The sequence below is a fragment of the Narcine bancroftii genome, chromosome 4 (genome assembly GCF_036971445.1).
Source record: "Narcine bancroftii isolate sNarBan1 chromosome 4, sNarBan1.hap1, whole genome shotgun sequence".
Classification (NCBI taxonomy): Eukaryota; Metazoa; Chordata; class Chondrichthyes; order Torpediniformes; family Narcinidae; genus Narcine; species Narcine bancroftii.
In genome coordinates this window covers 214,747,351-214,770,823 of record NC_091472.1, presented here as the reverse complement: position 1 = coordinate 214,770,823, position 23,473 = coordinate 214,747,351, and the positions used below count along the sequence as shown (strand labels likewise).

Below are 23,473 nucleotides of genomic sequence, written 5' to 3'. Positions count from 1 at the left end.
CTTATTCATCGTAAAGAAAGGTAGGGGATGTCAGTTCCACGTCCCTTCTCCTAATCCTAGCAAGGTGACCCGACCTGCCTCAACCAATCAGGGGAAACCCCAGGACTGTCACATGCACAGGGACCCCCCCCGCCCCCCCACCTCCATCACCGCCAAACGGGAGCGAGTGGGCAATCCAAGTTGAGCAGTCGGCAAGGGGTGGCTTTGAAGCAGTCCTCCCAACGTGAACCTGGACTGACATCAAACGGGCCGCAGACAGACTGCAGCAGCTGTTGGAATAAAGTCTGGTTTTCTTTCCTTCTCCTCGGGAAGTTAGAATTATTTGGTTCCTTGCCATCTAAAGACTCCTCTCAACGCTGCAGACTCTCACTGGCTTTCATCAGCCCTTGTCACACACCTCTCTGCTCCACTCTCGCGCCCACACCAAAGTTCCCATATTCTCAGAAGCATCCTGCACTCTCTCCCTTCTGTCTCCCCCTCCCCCTCTCTCTTTATCCCTCTACCTATCTTTTTCTCCTCTCCTCTCCTCTCACTCTCTCTCTCTTCTCCCTCCTCTCTCACCCCCTCTCTATATCCCTCTACCTATCTTTTTCCCTCTCATCTCTCCTCTCTTTTCTCTCTCTCTATCTCTTTTTCTCCCTCTCTTTTCCCCTCTTTCTCTCTCTCCTCTTCTCTCTCCTCTTCTCTCTCCCCCTCTCTCCCCTCTCTCTCTCTCTCTCTCTCTCTCTCTCTCCCCTCTCTCTCTCTCCCCCCTCTCTCTCTACCTCCTGTCCTCCTGCTGGCAGGTTAAATTCAAGTTTATTGTCACGGGTACAGAATTACATTGAGAAAGTCCAGCTGCTCAACACATACTGTGGTTAAACACGGATTCCAATCCCAACACGGAACATGAGTTTGATGAATCATCCCTAGTCATTACTAAAGATGAATGCAAAACCACTGAATTATTGGCAAGGTCTGTGGAATTTTCCAATTTCTCAGCTCACCTCGATATCTGGTTCCACTGATCTCTCCTCTACCTGCTCCTGATCTTGCTTTTATCTCCAGCCTTGCTTCCACAACCATATATCAATTACACCACAGAAACAGGCCAACTGGACCCTTCTAGTCCATGCCGAACACTTTCTCCCACCTCACCCCACTGACCGACACTCCACTGAAACCCTACATTCCCCTCCCCTCCATATGCATATCCAACTTCTCCTTAAATGCTAATATCGAGCTTGCCTCCACCACTTCGTCTGGAAGCTCATTCCACGCACCCACCACTCTCCCTCCCTCATGTTTCCTCTAAATGTTTGCCCCCAACTCTCATCTCATGTCCTCTCATTTGTATCTCCCCCTTTCTTAAAGGAAAAAGCCTCTCCACATCAACCCAATCTACACCCCTAATAATTTTAAATACCTCAATTAAATCTCCTCTCAACCTTCAATGCTTCCAAGAATAAAGACCTATCTTATTTAACGTTTCCCTATAGCTTGGAATCTGTAACCCCAGCAACATTTAGGCCCTTTCAAACTGCCGCATAAAATGGGGTTAACCGGTTTGCCTGGTTAGCGCCTCAGTTACGCGGGTGTTGGAAAGGGACGGACCCGGTCAACCCTGTTGGAACCCAACCGGGTCCCCAACCTACCTCAGAGGTAGTCAGGGAACCCAGTTAAACTTACCCAGGTCGTGTCCACAGGTGACTTGAACAGGAAAATGGCCGACATGCTATTTCCGGTGACGTCAGTGGATCCATGGATCACCAGGGAAGCCAGCATCTGAACATCCGGCAGGACTTCCGGTGAGTATGTGACGCGTCATCGCAGGGGGCAGGATCCCCCTTAAATCGCCAGGTTGGCGATATAATAGGTCGATCCCCCTACTATTTAAAAGGTAATCCTACCTGGGTCCCAGGAGGGCGACCCAGGTGCTTCAATTTAAAAGAGGCTATTCTTTCCCTACAACACCAGCAACATTCTAGTAAATCTTCTCCGCACTTTCACCAATTTGTTGATACCTTTCTTATACTTTGGTGTCCAGAACTGTACACAATACTCTTGGTCTCACCAATGCCTTGTATAATTTTAACATAACATCCCAGGTCCTATACTCAATGCTCTGATTTATAAAAGCCAACCTACCATAAGCTTTCTTCACTACCCTATCCAGACGTGACCACCTTCAGGGAACTATATACCCACTCTATCCCACACAGGTCTCCATCCCTACCTGTGCCCACTTCTCCAACCATCCCCTCCCACCTCTCTCCCATTTCTCCTCCCTCCCCCACACATTCTTTTATACTTCGTGCCTTCCCCTTTAGTTTCAAAAGAGGGTCCCAGCCCAAGGAATCACCTGGCCGCTTTTCTCCACAGACCCTGCCTGAGCCCTGCTGGCTCCCTCCAGCTTCTCGTGCTCACTGCCAGTACATTCGACTTGTCATTCTCCCAGCCGCCCATCCTGCAGGCAGGCCTGGGCCCACAACTTGTCCTGCTCGAGGGGATTTCAGATTGAGGACGGGCCGAAAATGCAAACCCTACTGGTGAAATCCCAGTCCCAGATTTAGAATCTGAATTCACCGCCACAAAATTTGTGATTTTGCGGCAGCGTTATGGTGGAAATATTGCTATAAATTATGTTTCAAAAATAAATAAATAGTGTAAGAAAAGTGACGTGGTTCAGTGATCCTTCAGGAACCTGATGGCAGCGGGGAAGAAGCTGTCCTTGTGCTAGCCTTCAAGCTCCTGGACCACCTTCCTGACGGTAGCAGAGTGAAGAGGTAGTGGTGGGGAGGGGTGGGTCCTTGAGGATAGAAGCTGCTTTTCTTACGACACCATCTCTCGTAGATGTCCTCAAAGGGGTGAATGAAGACTGGAGCCCGTGACACCACAGGCCGAGTTCACAACCCTCTGGAATTTTTTTTCCCCATCCTATGCATTAGCTCCTCTGTACCAGACAATGATGCAACCAGGCAGGGCGCTGTCCACAGTCCACCTGCAGAACTTTTCTCAGAGTGTTTGGTGATGTACCATATCTCCTCAAAATCTCCTCGCTGGCGAGCCTTCTTCGCCATTCCATCAATGTGGAGGCTTCCAGGACAGATCCTCAGAGATGTCGACACCCAGAAATTTAAATTTGAAGCTGCTGACCCCTCGATGAGTGTTCTCCAGCTTTCCCCCTCCTGAAGTCCACAATCAGCTCTTTGGTTTTCCCATGCAATGAATGAACAAATTAAAAATGGAAGAGCCTCAGCCTCCTTCTCCCGGTGAGGGGTTTGTAAGCACTGACACACTGAATGAATCACCTCAATGTCTTCAGGGAGACTCCTTGCACTCTGTCGTGGTCTCCAGAGGCCAGCTCCATCGCGAAACCAACCCCCCCAAGTCAGAAGAAATGAGGGTTCAAATCCTACACTAGAGACCAACAGAAGAAGAAGCAGGCTGAGACACACAAGAGCCTGCCATTTAAGCTGAACATGGCAGGCTAATTGGAGCGATCTCCTGGGTGTACTTGCTTCCATCAATCCCTTGGGAGGAACAAAGTGAGGAGTGCAGTAGAACAAAGGGATCTGGGACATATAATTCACTGAAAGTGGTGTCAGAGGTAAATAGGGTCGGAATGAGAGAGTATTGGCTTGTTGGCCGTCATTAATCAAAGTATTGAGCACAGGATGTTTTGGTGAAGTTGCACAAAACATAGGTGAGGCCAAGTTTGGAGTAGAGTGCGCAGTTCTTGTCACTTAACTACAGAAAAGATATCAATAAGATTTGAAAGGGTGCAGAGAAGATTTACACGGACGTTGCACGACTTGAGGAACTGAGTTACAAGGAAAGGTTCTACAGGTTAGGACTTTATTCCCTGGAACATCGGGGAACGAGGCGAGGGGTATATAAAATTATAAGGGGTATAGGTAGAGAAAACGCAAGCAAGGCTTTTCTCACCGAGATCAGGTGAGTCGAGAACTTGAGGATGTGGTTCGGTGGGGGGGGAGGCGAACTGTTTAAAGGGAACACGGGGGAACTTCTTCAAGTGGAGAGAGTGTGGGACGAGATGCTAGCTGGAATGGAGGATACAGGCTTTAATTTTGACATTTAAGAAAACATGGTTAGGTGCAGGGATAGGAGGGTAATGGGGGGATTATGGTCTTGCTGCAGGTCATTGGAACTAGGCAGAGTAATGGTTCAGCATGGACTAGATGGACCAAAGGGCCTGTTTCTGTGCTATGGTGTCTGTTGAAGTCAAATTATTGTGTGATTGCTGCATCTGGGGTCTGGCTCTAGACCTCAATTAGCTTAATGATGGAAGGTGAGCTCCTACCTGATGGTCTGGGTCACATTCCTGCAGGTGGGTGCATCACAGAGTTGCTTCAACAGTCACAATGCCTTATGGCCGATTGCAGCCAGGGAACGTTGGCACTTGGCCACAGGAGGAGGTGATGGGTCCGGTGACCCGACGTTTCAGTGAAGAGGTCAGCTCAAGGAACAGAGAGGCCTGAGGAGGTGGAATACTAGACCTGTCACTGCCAATTCTGGGGAAGACGGGGTGTTGGCAAGACAGGGGAAGGGTGAGGGCCTCAGAGGTGGCCAAAATGGAGTGGGTGTGGAGATCTGGAAGAAGTCACAAGGTTAAAAAGGTAAAAGGTTCCATTATTGTCATGTAATACTACATTTGGAATGTAACATACATGAATTTGACCACCGTAAGGAAGACAGGGAGTTGCCACTTTGTCCAGTGCCCCTCCCAGAAATGAGGCCCCAGTGAGGAAAAAGGGGGTGGGGAAATGGAATGGGTCGTAAATAACGGAAAAAGCTGTAACATCAGGCAATCTCAAATCAAGGTCAACCTCCAGGAGCTTGTTGATCCCAGGGATTCCCTCGGTGACAGAAGAGTGGGCCATGATTTGGGGAAATTAAGAAATTCTGCTCCAGCTCTCTGTCGCCACCCGGTGACAGCTTTTGGGATGACTGGCCCATTCTGGATCATCATGGCTTCACCCTCTGCTTCAGGCAGATGTTGCGGGACAACCTGGGAGGGGGGGTGGGAGGTGTGTGCTGGAGGCACTGAACGCCAGGAGGGGCTGAAGGCAAATTTAAGGTCTGCTTAAAAAGGGAGGTATGGTTGGCTTAGCTCTTAGTATAACGCTGTTACAGTGCCAGCAATCGGGACCGGGGTTTGAATCCCGCACTGTCTGTAAGGAGTTGGTACGTTCTCCCTGTATCTATGAACTGGGATTAGGGGGTACGGGTTCATGGGCTGAAAGGACCTGATATTTTGCTGTTTGTCTAAATTAAAAGAAAAATCATTTGAAAGTAGGAAATAATCCAGGACACTTGGCTGGATCGAACGCAAGGCTGAGGAGACACTGTCAGTTCGGCAAGACATCTTCCCGGTCGGTGCAAGCAGATGACACAATATCCCCTTGATTGTGGCATTGATTGTGTTGAAGCCATGCATCGACCACATTCATCATTGTGGTACATCTTAGCTACCCTTGTGTTGCTCAGACATCTATCGCACAACAGGAATGGGCCAAGGGGGCTCTGATCCCATGGCCATAATGCTTATACTCAAGCAATGAGGTTTCCCTGACTTCACTCCAGTTGGTCAGCCATCACTGACAAGAGTCCCAGTAAGATCCGCCAACATTTTGTTCTGCCAGCCATTCGTTCAAGGCTGACCCACACCTCAGTTAAAGTCTGCAGAGGCTGGGGTCGAGTGCGGTCTGCAAAAACGCTGGATCAGCCCGGCAGGCCACACACCATCCATGGGAAGTAAATGGCAGCCGGCGTTTGGGCCTGGGTCCTTCAGGAAATCTTGATGAAGAGAATCAACTCATTTTATTGAGGGTGAGCATGTGTTCTGCTAGCTGGAGCAGGGTGGGAGTTGGGGGAGGGGGGACTGGTTGTCCAGAAAGACCAGCATTTCATTCTCCCAATGTAGTGGGCCTCAACATTTATGAAACTCATTAGATTCTCCTTTACTAGACAAACCCACAGACCCCCAGTCAAGGTGGAGGGGTGGGGGGGTGGGGGGTGCATGGATGGGGGTGCATGTATAAGGTTGAGCCTATTCCCACACCACCAACAGGAATTCTGATGTTTTGTTTTGATAGGAAATTTTTCTCAGAATTTATTTGCTGTCAAATTTACAGCCTTGATTTATCGGTGTCATTTGCCCTTGCCACGCCATGTGAACCCTTTACAACAAACCCTTGGACCACCAGTGATCCACAGACCACCGGCTGAGCAGTATTCACCTCTGCTTTGAAGTCTTCAACAATGGTTCAGCCAGGGCCAGCGCAGCCATTAGACCAACCGGGCAGCCGCCTAGGACGCAGACCTCCGAGGGGCGCTATTGAAGAGAGATTCCAACAGCCCTCTGCATCGTGAATGATGTGGTTCTGACAAATGTGCATCAGTCTGGTAAGGTGGAGGGAGTAAATGGTACGGCACACGTCGAATGCCACCCACTGCTCAGCCCGGTCAGGCCAACCCTCCAGCCTAGGGTGCAAAATAGCCTTGGGTTCAACCCAACAATGGTTCAGAGGAAGAACACTCCCAATGTTATCCACCACTGTAAAGAGATTCTAGATAGGCTGGGAGATTTTTTTTCCCTGGATCATTGGGGTGGGGGGGAGAACCTTGCAGAACTGCTTAATATATACTGTACTCACACACACACACACACACACACACACCACACACATGGACTATGATTGGTTGGTCAACAGACTGTGGTGTTAAGAAAATGGATTTCTCTGCAGCCTCCTATTTAATAAGAAAACTGCCCAAGGTCAGGCTGCTCTGATCAGGGAGAGAAAAAGGCTTTAACTGCAGCAATTGACTGGGTCTCGAGCAGACCATGAGAAGCGGAGAAAGGAAGGCGAGAGAGTTCACCCACCTAGATTAGAAGGAAGTTCAGGGATACGGCTCTCTCTGGGATGAGAACAGTTCTGGCAGACTGAACTTGAGGGTGACAAAGAAAATCATTTATACGTCTTCTGATTAAAGAGCCGTTTGGAAAGCCCAGTTTGGAAAAAACCTGTGTAGGAGTCATAAGTCTGAGGCGCCACGCCCTCCTGTTAATCTTCAGTGTTCACATTTGGATGTACTTTTCGTTATTCAGTCAAAGAACTGAACTTTGGGCTTTGAATGTTGAGAAGTAGCTCTGAGGACAGTAGGGGTCTTTAATGTTTTGACTGACTTAACCGACAGGACTGTACCTATTTAATTCTGTACTATAGTGGGTTAATTTGGGGAAGACACGAACTGGTTTGGAGCATAACACGTTATATCTCTTAAAAAAAATAAATAGATGGGAAAAAATATGTATATACAGTATATTCATCTATTTAGTCCTGGCCATGAACCTGCACTCCCCAAATACACCCATGTGATCAACTAATCTACAAACCTCTGTACATTTTCAAAGGGTGGGAGGAACCTGAAGCCCCCGGTGAAAATCCACTCAGACATGGGGAGAACGTACAAACTCCTCACAGACAGCACGGGATTCGAACCCGAGTCGCTGAACAGCGTTGAGCTGCGACATCCGTGCTGTGGTTTGTTTGTATTTATGCATTTCATTTATGTGATTATCATGCACTGTTGATTGGTGCATCGATGGTCCAGCGGTCCAGAAAAACACTGTTAGGTTAGGTTGTACATGTCTAGTCAGATGATGATAAACAGACTTGAACTAAAATCAAGAGGAGCATAGATAGGATAAATAGTTCCAGTCTCTTTTTCCCAGGGTAGGGGAGTCTAACACTAGAGGATGTACATTTAAGGTGGGAGAGGAAAGATTTAAAAGGGACCCTCTCAGAGGGTGGAATAAACTGCCAGAAGAAGTGGTAGAAGCAGATATAATAGCACTGTTCAGAGGACTTTTACATGGAAGGATCAGAGCTGGACGCACCCAAATGGAACTGGCTTGGGTAGACAACTAGGTTGGCATGGGGCATGTTGGCCCAAACACCCTATTTCCATGCTGTGAAACTCAATGACTCATAAAGGGTGTTGTTCAAAATCACACGGTTGAGTTAATCTGGAGCTGCTTGTCACGACCATTTCCCAACAATCATGGCTGGGCTTGCAAGTAAAGAGAGGCTTGTGTTTACATAACACCAGACACAAACTCTGGGGATCCCAAGAACTTTACACTTATAGAACATAGAACACAACAGCACAGTACAGGCCATTTGGCCCTCGATGTTGTGCTGATCTTTTACATTCCTGCCAAAATAACCCTGAAACCCTCCCTTCCTCATAACCCTCTATTTTCTATGTGCTGTCCCAGAATCTCTTAAATGCCCCTAATGTTCCAGCCTCCGCCAGTGTTCGAGGTATTACACAACTCTCCGTGTAAGAAAAAGTCACCCCTAAACTTCCCTTCCTTCACTTTGTACACGTCCTCTGATGTTTGCTAGTCCTGCTCTGAGTAAAAGATGTTGCCTGTCTCCAGTAATTTGCGCAGAAGTGTAATTGCTATTACACTATGGCTATCATGTTCAGAAGTCTCTCAATAAAGATATCAGACAATCTGTTTCAGCGGGGCTGGGAGAAGTGTCACAGAAATACAGGCACAGAGTGCACACCTGCCGTGGACCATCACTGACACCCAAGTCATTCTGTTCTCCTCGCCAGATTCCCATCCACTCCCCACCACTCACCAACACACTAGGCACTATTTCTATCAGTCGACTCATCTTCCAACCCACATGGGAACTGGAGAATTCTTACGGGGATGGGGTGGGTGCAACCCACACAGACAAACCTCAAGGTCGAAATTGAACCCAGCTGGCTCTCTGGCGCAGAGAGGCGTTACTGTGCCTCTGCTCCAGGACACTGTGGAGAATCCGTCTGCTCCTCTCATTCTGAGAGGGCGGTGCAGGGCCCTAATTTTTCTAACATCATCCAAACTACAGTCCTCTGTCAAGAGAGTGGAGAACACTGCAGAAGGTTGGGCAGAAAAAGTCTCGTCTGGGGATCCACCCGGCCCCTTCACTTCCTTCCAGCAGCTCATTGTTTTGCTCAAGATTCCAGGTCCTGCTACTGCTATGGCATCCCGAAGCAGCAGCCAATCCAGACCATACAGGGCCTCAGGGTGACCTCCAGTGGTTCTCAACCTTTTTCTTTCCACTCACACACCATTTTAAGTATTTCCTATGCTTAGTAAGGGATTGCTTAAGGTGGGATATGGGTGGGAAGGGAAGGTTGAGAACCACCGCTCCAGACCCAATTGTTACTGAAATATTTTGCTTGAGAAAAAATGTCATTGGCCCATTTCCTTTGGAGTTCTGAAACCATGCACAGAATGAGTCAACGAGGGATGATTAATACAGTGGTTTTCAAACTTCTTCTTTCCACCCACATACCACCCTTAATAATCACAGAGCATCGATAGCAAAGGGATTACTTAAAGTGGTATGTAAATGGAAAGTTCTCTAGGGAGAACTTGGTGTGTGATAAAGGTTGTGAGCCAAGGGACATTGGAATGGAATTCTTGAAAATGGCTCTGAATCCTGAGACATAGAAGGATTTTCAGACAAGCCCATTATATTTTTTTTTAAAAGCTGATCTCCCCAGCGGTCATACCAGTTTTGAACACCACTGAATAACACCAGCCACAGAGGTTTTATCACTTCTCAATGGGTAGGGAGAGGGGAGGAAATGCTGTAATTGAGTTTAGACTGCTTATACCATCCTGATCACAGCTCATTTGCTCTGGAGCTGTTATTAACCAGCTTTCTGAGTCATCTACATATAAGATTAGGTTATTAGAGTCATGGTTAACTACTCTTTGCAGAAGATGCCGCTTTAGTTGCCCATTCAGAGCCAGCTCTTCAGCGCTTGATGTCCTGTTTTGCGGAAACTGCCAAAATGTTGGGCCTAGAAGTCAGCCTGAAGAAAACTGAGGTCCTCCATCAGCCAGCTCCCCACCATGACTACCAGACCCCCCACATCTCCATCGGGCACACAAAACTCAAAACGGTCAACCAGTTTACCTATCTCAGCTCCACCATTTCATCGGATGCAAGGATCGACAACGAGATAGACAACAGACTTGCCAAGGCAAATAGTGCCTTTGGAAGACTACACAAAAGAGTCTGGAAAAACAACCAACTGAAAAACCTCACAAAGATTAGCGTATACAGAGCCGTTGTCATACCCACAATCCTGTTCGGCTCCGAATCATGGGTCCTCTACCGGCATCACCTACGGCTCCTAGAACGCTTCCACCAGCGTTGTCTCTGCTCCATCCTCAACATTCATTGGAGCGACTTTATCCCTAACATCGAAGTACTCAAGATGGCAGAGGCCGACAGCATCGAATACAGCTGCTGAAGATCCAACTGCGCTGGGTAGGTCACGTCTCCAGAATGGAGGACCATCGCCTTCCCAAGATCGTGTTATACGGCGAGCTCTCCACTGGCTACCGTGACAGAGGTGCACCAAAGAAGAGGTACAAGGACTGCCTAAAGAAATCTCTTGGTGCCTGCCACATTGACCACCGTCAGTGGGCTGATATCGCCTCAAACCGTGCATCTTGGCGCCTCACAGTTCGGCGGGCAGCAACCTCCTTTGAAGAAGACTGCAGAGCCCACCTCACTGACAAAAGACAAAGGAGGAAAAACCCAAAACCCAACCCCAATCAACCAATTTTCCCCTGCAACCGCTGTAACGGTGTCTGCCTGTCCCACATTGGACTTGTCAGCCACAATCGAGCCTGCAGCTGACGTGGACATTACCCCTCCATAAATCTTCGTCCGAGAAGCCAAGCCAAAGATGGTTACCATATATGTGTGTGTGTGTGGAGGAGGGGGGTGAAGGAGCACAGGCAAGAGGTAATAAGATAATGCAAGTGGGAGGGTCGAGAAGAAGGAAGTAATGGGGCGGGGAAAGCGCGCAGTTCTGATAGGAGGAAGTGTTTCCTCTGTACCCTGCTGAGTTTCTCGGGCTCCTTTGCGTATTTGCAAAAGGATTCCAGCATCCTTTATATAACCCAGCCCTCAGACCCAGTTGTCACACTGAGCCTGGTCACAGTCAGAGAACCCCCCCACCCCCCCCCCCTCCAACACCCCATTCGCCGTTCAGGCCACCCACTTGACAGAGAGCGCAGCTCCCCTCCATCGCACCTGGCCACGGGTGCGCGCCAGCTTGGGCGGCGCAGTTAGGGTAGCTGCCACAGCCTCTGTTCGAATCCGGAGCTCCCCGACCCTACGAGTGGGGGGAGGGGGGTGGGTGGGGGTTCCCTGGGTGCTCCACTCTCCAAAACGTAGGTTTCGCTTAATTTGAGCATAGGACATGGCCAAAATCGACTTCTTCTAATGCGGTAACATTAAATGTTAAAAAAGATACAATTAATTACACCAGCGCCTTTCATACGACAGAGCCCTTAGATGTGCCTGTTCTAAGCTTGAATACGGTCAACACAGCCCCTTTGACAGGTTGACCCCAGCACTAGCGTTGATCGCTGCTTGCTTTGGGAAGGCGACTGTGTGTCCCTTTCAATTTGGGGGATATGCGAAAAGGCTCCATTTAACCGCAAGGTCTCAATTTGGACGGTCAACTGAGCTGGAGATTAGAGAAGGGTAGCGGGGGTCGGGGGGACCCGTTGCCAACACTTCGCTGTTTTCACGGGGCGCTTTAAAGAACACAAAGGCTTGTCGAGGCAACGCTGCTGCCAGCAACTGACCCGTCCCTCAGCGAAATATCCCATGCAGTTTCCAGCATTCCTTCCGAAAGTAAACACGCTCCTAAAAAGGCAGGGGAACACTTCAGCGATGGTGTGGAGAGGGAAGGGCGGGGGGGTGGATCTGTTTTCCAGGGGAGAAAAAAATGGGCAGCACTAAGAAGCCAATTCCTTATACAGTATTTACATTCCCTGATGTAAAAGAAGGCGGTTCGGCCCTTTAGTTCTCTACTGGCCCTTGCAGCAAGCCAATCCATTCACATTAACCGCCCATTGCAACGATCCTGCTGTGGTGGGAAAGTTGCAAGACGCTAAGTGGGTGTGCCCTTCCAATCCGAGGGTTAGAGTGAGCGGGGGGGGGGGGGGGGGGGGGTGCAGGCCATGAGCTAAGACAGAGAACGTGTTGTGAGAGAGTTGCGGGGGGGTGGGTTGCATCAGATAGCGAGGGGGGACCGACAGAGGTGGAATGAGTAGGCGACGATTAAGGATAGCGTTAAAGCAACTCGTCCATTCGCCAAGAAACAACCGAAACGTGGCTGGATCCCAAAAAATTAAATAAATCCAGTCACTGACAGGGGACATTCCGAGTTGCTTGGAAATCAAACTTCTGGAAAGAAGGAGGAAAATCTCCAAAAGGGGATGGGATACATCATTACTCAATCCGCATTCCTTCCCTGAGACACAGGAGGGGGTTTAGAATCAAAGAGGTTATGGGGAGAAGGCAGGAGAATGGGGTTGGGTGGGGGGAAGAATACATCATCCATGAAATGCAGAACGGATTTTTGATGGGCTGAATGGCCTAATTCTACTCTTATGGTCTTATGCAGGCAATTTGTTATGAATCCCTGCCCATAGTGCAAGTACCTGCCCCCAATCTCCATTGGTTCAACACACCAAGATCCTCTTGGCCAACCCTGAGGCATCGGGACCAGAAGACTTCAAGATTGCTTGTTTCGCCTATGATGTAACTTGGTCTCAACCAGAGCACTTATGCTTGAGGTTGGCACCCTGGTGCCAAGAGAGAGAAAATGATGAGAGGTTTCAGCTCCAGTGATGGCAACTCCCCTTGGTCGCTAGTGCGAGTGCATCCACTAATTAACTGGACCTTTCCCACGCCCTTCATACATATTGCAGTTCCAGAGTCGCAAGTTCGATTCTGACTTTCTGCCCTCTGGCTTTCCCTCCCACATGTTCATGGCTGCTAAAAAAAATACCCCCCCCCCACCCGCATTGGGTAGGTGGTAGGAGTAAAGAGGGAACATGAAGATAAAACAAAAATCGTATAGAAAGCAATGGGCTTGTATCTTTGCAACTGCATCGTTCCTTCCTCCTGTTCCACCCACCCTTCCCAAAATCGGGGAAAAGGGTTTAAGAGCTGAAATCATGCACCTAGTGGAGGTGGAAGTGGATACTATGAACCCGGGTGGGTTCATACAGAGTTCCTGCCCCCCACAGCTATCAGGCTCCTGAATGAATCCCCTATCAGTGATATCGTAGCCCTTGCAACCCAAAACTCCACAAACGATGCTCCTTACAGGCTGTATAGATGTCAGAGATAACTATCAGCCTGTGCACAGAAAAAGAGAGAGAAACTCCTCATTGTACTGGGTATTTTGTGATTAAAATACCATTTAAATCCATGGTTCTCAACCTTTTTCTTCCCACTCACATCCCACTTTACGTTATCCCTCTGCCATCGGTGCTCTGTGATTAGCAAGGGGTTGCTTAAGGTGGGATGTGATTGGGAAGGGAAGGTTGAGAATCTCTGCTCTCGACCCAATTGCTACTGAAATATTTGGCTAGAAAAAAATGGTCATTGGCCCAGTTCCTTTGGAGATACAATGCTGCACAGAATGAGGTTTTCAAACTTTTTTGACACAGAGCGTCGATGGCATAGTTAGTGGGATGTGAGTGGAAAGAAAAAGGTTGACAACCACTGGTTTAAACAGTTAAAAACTTATATATATCAGATCCAGCTGTTCTATTTAGATTTTCCAGCATCTCCTTCTTTGCCCCACTTACCTGCACGACCACTGTCTCTCCCTTCTCACATGAACACTTCCCCCGCTCACTCTGTACCCATCCCTCCCCAAGCAGGCTCAACACACAATTCAGACACAGCAAGCAGGATGAAATCGTTTATCGCACATATCGTGAAACGCTTGGTTTCGCGTGCTATCCTGGCAGGTCAACCCACACTTGAGTATAGCAGCAATAAAACAAAAGTGCAGAGTGTGCATTTGGGGTGAGTCAGAGAGGGCTGCAGGGTTACACTCAGAGTCGAAGAGCGCAGGCTCTAATCGTGTTACTCGGATCCGGTATAGGGTGTAGGTAAAAGTACAGTTGAACAATTCAGAGGGAATCATCTATCCACAAAAAATGGATAATTCAAGGGCCTGATAACAGCAGGAAAGAGCACGTCCTTGAATCTGGACGATGGTGCACCTTCTCCCCGGCTGCTGACCTGGACGAGGTGGGTCCCGACTATGTCGCCAGTTTTCGCCGGGCAGCAGCGGGGGGCCTTTATGGGGCGAATTCGTGCATTTTCTGAACAGGGCAAGAGAGTAATCTGGAATCTTGGGGGACAAACTGAATCAGTTCAGTGGAGACCCAAAGGTCTGAACAGCAATCACAACCGGCGGTCTAACACGGGGGCTGTTCTGACATTGCCTCGATAATTGCTTCAAAGGATATGATCAGACACTCCGTTGGTCTTCAAATAACTAAAGCCCATGTGCAGACAATGAAGGGACTTCCGCGCATCAAGAGCCCGCGTCCACGCAGAGAAATAGACCGTCCCTTCTCTTGCGTTGGTGGGACCCAGCTCTCCCCGTCCCTGCCTGTAAAAAAAGGGGACGACAGCCTCCGCATAGCCACAGAAGGAAGGAGGCCGTGGGATTTTCATTTTGGAAATCTTCCCTGCGCCGCTGGGATGGCGATGGAACCCAGCGGCTGCCTCTCGCCGCTCCCTACTCCCCGGAGCTCGCTGCAAGGAGCCTGGCTGACGCGGGGAGGGTTGGACGAGACGCGAGCGGAGAAACAGCGCAGGACGGAGGAAGGGGCTGGTGGCCTGGGTCCCCAGGACAAGCGGTCACTCCTGGCATATCCAGGCGTGCCGTCAATCCGGGTTAGAGCGGTCTCTCCCCGCCGCAGTCCCCGCGGCAAGCGATTTCATCCGGCCGCGGCCCCCGAGGCGACCCGTTACTCCAGGTTAGAGCCCCCCTCCCCCCCAGGGGCGAGCGATCACTCCTGGTCGAAGCCGCCCAGGCGACCGGTCGTTCTCCTCACTGATCACGGGCGGGCGGTTACACCCGGTCAGATTGCCCGGGAGAGCGGTCACTCCAGGCCGGAGCTCCGGAGCCTTATGCGGCGCTGGAGCCCGGATCCCGCAGCAGGTCAGTTCCTCCGCGCGTTACCACGGGGCTGTCGGCGGGATCCTGATATCGGAAGGGGCGCTGCTGCATTAGAATTGGGAGCCGGCGCAACTGTGCAGGGCTGCGATTGAGTGGCTGCAGTCCCGGGGATTTCTAATCCGTTCCAGTCGGGTTCGAGGGATTTCTACCCCAGTAATATTGGTTTTGAGGAGTCAGTGGGATCGGAGCGAACATCAATCCCCCGGGCACCGGAGTAACAGGTATCTGCACAGCCCGGGTGTGATAGTAGAGCGGAGAGCTCTGCGAACGAGCTGCGGTTACAGGTTCCGTCTCGAATTGGGAGAGAGGGATACCCGAGCAGAGCAGAGAGAACCTATCCCCAGTTATACGTGACAGAGGTGTACACACACACACACACGGGGGGGGGGGGGGGGGTGGAGAGAGAAAAAAAAGAGTACCCCTGAGTGATTAGGAATGAGAAAGAACGGAGATACACAATATCCACAGTCGGCAGACAACCCTGCCTCCCCAACTATGCCGTCCCGGAATAGGACCCTGCAGAATTAGATCTTCCCTCCGCTTGCTATGGCTCCCACTTCGCCTTCTCCCCTCTCTACCTGAGGTAGAAACCGAGACTCTGTGTGTGTGTGTGTGTAGGTGTGTGTGGGTGTATGTGTGTGTGGGTGCGTGTGTATGTGTGTGTATGTATGTATGTATATGTGTGTGTGTATGTTTTTGTGCGTTTAGGTGTGTGTGGTTGTGTATGGATGTGTGTGTGTCGGTGCGTGTGTATGTATGTATATGTGTGTGTATGTGTGTGTATGTATGTATATGTGTGTGTATGTATGTATATGTGTGTGTATGTGTCTGTATGTATGTATATGTGTGTGTATGTGTGTGTGGGAGTGGGTGTGAAACGATCTTTTACCCACTCGGGTGCTCCACTGTTTCAGGGTTTGAAAGGTAATGTCCTATCCCTCTTTTTTAAAACATGTTTGCTCTCTCCTTTAAAAAAAAACATTTTATTTAATCCAGATGTTTTCTTAACACCCGCCAGATTCCACATCTGCCGCTGTTCTCTCCGGAGGTCTGAACAGCGCGTAGAAAAACGTTTACCGTTAAAAAAAAATAACGTGGCGATGTTATAAACTTCCATTAAACGCCCGAATGATGCGCCCCGCAATTAAGGCGGCATGAAATGATGTTGAATAATGATGAAAGATTAAAACTGCAGTGGTGGTGGTGGGGGGGGGGGGGGGGGGGGTGGGGGATGTTAACAGGAGTCTTCCGCCGAGAGACTGGGAAAGTTTCAAGGGAAAGTCATTCTTACCCTTCTGCCCGGCGCTAAGTTTGAAGATACAAATGATCAAGATGAGCGCAGCCGAAACCCTCGTCTCGATCATCTCCTCTCCGCACTGCTGGTGGTGGTTCTAAATTCCACTCGAGTCCCGTTATATTCCGTGCGTTTCCAACCCGTGTCTTGTCTCAACTCTTGAGGTGTGCGACACCCCTCTCCCTGTCTCGTACACACACACTCTCTCTCGCAGGGAATTCGGCCCCGGTTGATTTTCCGCACGACTGTCTCACTCTTTACTTCAAAAACAATCACACATCGGAGAGAGAGAAAAAAAATGCCTTCTTCTCTTAAAGCATGAGACTGGTGTCACTTCCTCTGTTAAGCGGGGTTGAAGATTTCCTGTCTCTCCCTCTCTGTGTTACATCCTTGGGGATAGTATAAACACCATACGAATCACGGTCCGAGCAAGACGGCGGTGCAGAGAGAGAGAGGGCGAACTGCCCAGAGCGGCTTTCGGCCGGCGGGGACGGAGACCAACTGTGTAATCAAGCGGCGCAGAGAGTCTTCCAGCAACTCGCTCTCGACCACAGGAGACGCCTTCAAAACTTAGCTCAGTGCCAACATAGACCCCAAGTTGAGAGAGGTGGGCCAGTTCTTCCCTCCAAAGTGCGGAGCGCCACTTTTGCGTGTCTTGGGATGTATTAAATAGCTCTGACGCCTTTCAGCTCCCGTTCCTGTCTGCGCATTCTCTCTTACTGCTGAACGCGCACGAGGAGGACGAAGTCATAAAAACGGAGGCTATCGCATTACACACACACACCCCCTCCCAGAGAAACGATTAAAGCGAGCCAGACTTCTAGCGTAAGACGCGCTCCGGGTCTCTCTCTCACACACACAAACGCCCACGGTTACAAAGAAAAATCCAGATCAAAATCTTTAATAAAGGTATTTGCCTCCCTTTAGCGTGAGACCTAAGCAACAATTGAATTGCGAGATGTGCACGACGGTGTGTACGGATAATGCTGTCTTTTTTTGTTGTCGTTTAACAGACTTGTCACTCAGGGCATCAGATTCACCAGGCGGCAGAGTCGCCAAAGAAGGATTTCAGGAAACCGCCACTTTCCAGAGTAAAATTCTCTTCGTGCCCGGGCGTGGATGGCGAATTCCTCCCCTACCCCCCCGCCCCCGCCGCTCGAAGCCAGTCTTGCAGTACAACGATGACCCACCGCTTTATCGCGCCCAAACCTAGCAGTGATTTAGCAATTACAATTAATTGTGTTTTCAATGCGAGTGAACTGTAAACAGAACGCGTTAGACACGCCGGAGGATGGGATGATACACTCGCCTATGAATGTTATACAGCCGTGTAAAGCAGTTGCGCTCGCTCTGTGCACCTTCTCACTAACATATACCTGTTACCCATATTTTCCACGACGTTCAACTCATATACATTCTCAGTCTAAATTCTCATTAATTATACCTTATCTCTCACCATACATATTGCATATTCTTGGTTGTCAACTCCTATATTCCCTTGGTTCGGTATTTACTATCTCACTGTCCATGAATTGGGTATATTCTCACCATTTTCGCGTTATTTTCATAGTTATGGGTCACTAATCACTACTACGTTTTATTATACCCCACGTATTCCGATCACGTTCCCCACATTCCCACATTGTACACGACAGGTACACCCAACACCATTACATAGCCGCACACGATACTCTCTCGCCGTATTACGCGATCGCCCACTGGGTGCGCATTTTATCGCAGGGTTCTTGCTTTCCATGGGCTCCCACTCCTGAGAGAAACAATCCCTCGCGACATTCCCCGTCACGGTCTTGCTCACTTTCCACAAAGATGTCTCACAATAAAATCCTTCCTCACATTATTCCTCACTGTATCCAAAGGCTGTATTCACAGCCTTTCCACTACATGTATGGCCATTCTATAACGCAATAATTATTCTCACACATACACAGTTTCTCACTTTCGTCTCAGCCACTGCTTAATATAATGCATTTACTCTATTATCTCCCTATATAGTAATTTCCGCACACTCCACACACACAATAACTCCACACACACACACATCCCCCTCCACACACACACACAAAACACACACAACCACGCAGACACAAAACACATAGACACAACACATACACACACACACAACACGCACGCACACACAGACAACACATACAAAACACACAGACAACACATACAAAACAGACAGACACAACACACACAACTCACAGACACAACACATACAAAACACACAGAGACACCAAACACATACAAAACACACAAGAGACACAACACACAGACACATAAACAGACACAGCACACACAGACACACGGAGACAGACACACAGAGACAATACACACGCACATAACATACAGACATATACAACACACACACACACAGGAATGTATAGAAGGGGATGTATATAAGGGGGGGGGGATGTGTGATGTACACTATAGATATCTAGTCGCTGTGTATATATTGGCTCAACTTTATTTACACGATTTGTACAACCGTTCACTATTTACGTTCCCAATCCACCACCCGAATGATCGGCATTTTTCGCCCCGCTCGCTGCTCTGACATTTCTGGTTCCCTCTACTCTATCTATTCTCCCTGTTGATATATTCCTGTTTACGATGGATTTTCCCATTTTATATAGGCTCGCGCGTTCAGTATAAATCCCTGCGCTTTCTGGGTTGCTCCCTCCGTTTTCTGCCTCTATTTACGTTAAACAGCTTCGCTCAATACTGTGGAAACCCGTTCAGAGCCCAGCGAGCAAGGAGCGGCGCCGGAGACTCCGGTCAAGGCGGAGAAACCCACCTATAACCGCATCCCTCTCTCTCTCAGGGCGACCAATGCGGATCGAACCGACCTGCATTAGTGTAAATGCCCAGCACTTTTTAATTTCAATCTTGGGGCGGGGTTGGATTGAGAGGGTGAGCGCTGTGCGGCGTTATCCCGCAGTCCGCGGGTGTTAAGAATGATGCTGGGAGCTCCCAGCCCTCTCTCCCATGGCGAGGAATTCAGGAATCCAGCTCTCTCTTCCGTGCGCCAAGCGTCGCCGAGAAATCCTAACGGCGAACCTCCCCAGTCCCACCCCCTGCTCTTAGCCCGGTGTCCTGCCGTCAGAACGAGTTATTTACCCTTCAGCGCTCTGTTCCTGTCCTCGTCTGACTCTCGGGGTTAAGGGGAAGCAGGTCCAGGGACTCCTGAAATGTCAACGCAGTTACCACTTCAGAGCTTACAGAGATAAAGATGTCAGCTGTTCACCCACCGTCAGTCGTGCTGGATTTCAGGCGAAATATATAGGTACAGTCCAGATCAAAATCAGATGCACCTAGATACGCCCGGGGTATATCTGAGATATCATCTTCCAGTTGAAATAGTTGAAAATAACACTGGATCGGTGGCAAATGGAATTAATACTCCAATATTCTTCAGCACTAATACCTTGAGGTACCAATAATATTGGGATCTCATAGACCTCGGGTATAACACCTGGAAACAGCAGGGGAATAATATATTCACGGTATGCACTGTTACAACCGTTATAGAGCGAGGATGCAACACTATTTTGGGCTAAACACTTCGATGTAACTTTGGACATAATATACCTGGGATATTACACCTGGGACATAATGTTGTTCCGCACAAAACAACCTGATCTATTTGACATATAACATGATTATGCCCCTGGGATATCATATTGTACATATTTCGGATGCAATCTTGACATCGCTTCGATATTACCCAGGGCAGAATATCTTGAAGTATCCATAATATAACACCATGAAATTGCAAGAACATAGGGCTCCTATGTTACTGAGATTGCAAGCCTTTCAAATACCTGGGATAGACATTCTGATAGAAGTGAGATGGGACCTCTTAATATATGATATAAACATGATATATTTTGGGACATAACACCAGGGATATCCCATTGCAATATACTTTGGAAATATGACATTTTAAAACATCTGGTACATATTAATAGCCAGGATATCACTTCTTAACATATTTGGGAGATTAAAAAACCCTTGCACACATGGGCTAGAACTACAATATACTTGAAATGCAACACTGGAGTAATATCGTGACAAATTTACAATTTTAACACTCTGTGGTTCTAGAACAGTGGTTCTCAACCTTTTCACTCATGTCCCACTTTAAGTAATCCCTCTGCCATTGGTGCTCCGTGATTAGTAAGGGGTTGCTTAAGGTGGGATGTGGGTGGGAAAGGAAGGTTGAGAATCGCTGCTCTAGACCCGAATGTCACTGAAATATTACCCATTGGCCCACTTCCTTTGGAGTTCTGAAACTGTTCACAGAACGAGTCAGCGATGGACAATCAAACCTTTTCTTTCCACTCACATACCACCTTAAGCAATTCTTACTAATCACAGAGCATCGATGGCATAGGGAATACTTAAAGTGAGCGGAATGAAAAAGGTGGAGAATCACTGTTCTAGAATATATAATTCTCTATAGAGAATAATATCTCTAGAGAGATAATATAATTCTAGAAAATATATAATACCCATGATCTAACAACACAACATATCTGGGATTGCAAAGCCTTCAAATACCAGGAATAGAACATGTTAATGTAGCTGAGTGATGATATCTTAATATTAGATATATGCATAATATATCTTGGGATCCAATACTCTGATACATCAGGGATATATAACACTTTGAAACACATATGTTTCATTTAGAGACAGGCCTTTCTGGCCCATGAGCCCACAACACCCCTCTGACCAATTAACCTCGTAGGTCAACACATCTCTGGAATGGGTTATATATATTCTGTATCTGAGATTTGACAATATGATGTCTCAGGGATATGGCACTGAATCACACGGACTCTAACCTCTTGGAATATCTGGGATACAATATCAGGATGAGGTACAGCAGTGACTAATGGCAAATGACACCATTGCACTTGTCAAACTGCAAGATAACACTTTGATTACAGGAGAGATATTTCAAAATACTTGAGAGGCCCCTGATGTCTAACATAGGATGACAAAATTTAACTGAGATATATGTATGTCTGAAATATTATCCAATCTCTCTTCTCTCTCTCTCTCGGCCCCTGTCAGTCGAGATCAACTGTGGGTATTGCGCCTCTGGAAGCCACTGGTTTGTTTAGCAGTGTCGATTGTGGCTATGGAGGCCGATCTTGGAATGGCAGGTGCTGCAAATATAGGGCATCGTTGAACTGCTGTCCGCTGTGCTCTTCATTCACTCTCCGCTCCTCCAACTGACTCAAGATCACTCCTTCGCCTAGCCTCTCGGTGTTGATGAACCATTTGTTGTGGCCATCTGCTATCCTCCCAGCATTCTGTGCTGATATTTAAAGCTTTCATGTCAACGATATAACAAAGATAAGATGCTAAACATGGTATCAACTTTTATCTTCACACTTGCCAGTGGCCAAAGGCTTCTAGTTTGGATGATATAGTCTTGATGAAATATCTAGACACAAGATTTGATTGACCCTCTCCACCCATGGATGCTGTCTGACCTGCTGAGTCTGCTTAATATTCTGACGTCTTCAGCTTTTATGTTTCTCAACAAGAATACCAAAGTTCAAAGTTCTTATTTATTGTCAGAGTACATAAACGTCATCACATACCACCCTGAGATTCTTTTTGCTGCAGGCGAGGCAGGATTATCACTTCTTGGTAGTGCAAAAAATTGTTCTGAATCAGATACATGCAGATGTAAACAAATAAAGACATGTAAACAAACTGACTGTGCAATACAGAGAAAAAAATCAATTAAGTACAAAAGTGAGAGTCCTTAAACGAGTCCCTGCTGGAGTTTGCTGTTGAGGAGTCTGATGGTGGAGTGGTAGCAGCTGTGCCTGAGCCTGGTGGTGTGAGTCTTGTGGCACCTCAACCTCTTTCCTGATGGCAGCAGCGAGAACAGAGCGTGTGCTGGGTGGTGTGGGTCTTTGATTATTGCTGCTGCTCTCCGACGGCAGCTCTCCCTGTAGATGTTCTCGAAGGTGGGGAGGGTTTTGTCTGTGATGTCCTGGGCTATGCCAACAACCTTTGGCAGGGCTTTCTGCTCAGGGGTATTGGTGTCCCCATACCAGACTGTGATACTGGTCGGCCTGTCCATATCAATATTAGATTCTAAAATGTCATGTCCGGTTGTTTGATGGAGACAGAATTGTTGGACTGGGCTTCCTTTGCTCTTCTCAAAATTCAAGATTCAATTTATTGTCATTGTAATAAAGCAGTGTCATATTACATGAAATTGCCTTTTGCCTGCTGTAAGGCCGACAGATTCGTCATCGGCAGAAATGGCCTGAAGAGCCTCTTACAGTCAGAGAGAGAGAAGCAAAGGAGAGTCCGTCCCCCCCCCGCCTCCCCAGAGTCACCCAGTGTCTGTAGATTCACCCCCAGCACCTCCACAGCCACACAGAGTCCAGTCCAAACCATTGGCAACCTGAGCTCCAGATCCAAGCCTCCGACACATCCCGGTTCCAATGCCTTGTCCCTCCCCAGTTAGTTTAGAGCCAGTCTCCAGCAGTCTGCAACCTGGCACGAGTTTTCCCACAGCAGCCCACAGCCTCCGTGGGTTCCTCGTCTCGAGTCGCCAGCAGCCTTGCCACACGCGTGGGTCTTTCAGACACAGAGCCCCCTCGCTGATCCACCGCCGTGATCACCATCCCGTGGGTCGTCTTCACTTTGCTGGGTAGGATTTCCTGGAGTGAATGAACAGCGTTGGGAAAGTAAGCCCACACCCACTTACTACAATGAGTGGCAATACAGTCAATGCCATCGGGCGTTGTGTGCAGAGGCACTTCCTGCAGTAGCCAGTATCGAAAGGTAGGGGGAGGCAGAATTCTTCTCCGACTCTTGGCTATTTGCAACTGTTTTGCAGTGATAAATGGAACCATTGTTAAACTCATTGCTTTTCTCTGTACATGTGCATGCACTTTGTGAATGTATACACATTCTCTCAGGCCATTGCTATGTTTCACTACATTGATTTTTATTAATGGTTCTTGCTATGTTAATTTTCACAATTAAATTGCCTCTATACTATGCATACCTGTATCTATAAAAATGATT

General features: G+C 48.3%; 1 protein-coding gene across 3 annotated transcripts in view; it reads right to left on the bottom strand.

The window, feature by feature from the left end:
- LOC138761579 (neuropilin-2-like) overlaps positions 1-17,101 on the bottom strand; it is a 136,299-nt gene extending 119,198 nt beyond the window's left edge. For all 3 annotated transcript variants that reach the window (XM_069933911.1, XM_069933912.1, XM_069933913.1), the window contains exon 1: positions 16,385-17,101. In XM_069933911.1, coding sequence (XP_069790012.1) covers positions 16,385-16,457 — 73 coding nt within the window. In that variant the 5' untranslated portion in view covers positions 16,458-17,101. The remainder of the gene's footprint in view (positions 1-16,384) is intronic.
- Positions 17,102-23,473: the final 6,372 nt, after the last annotated feature.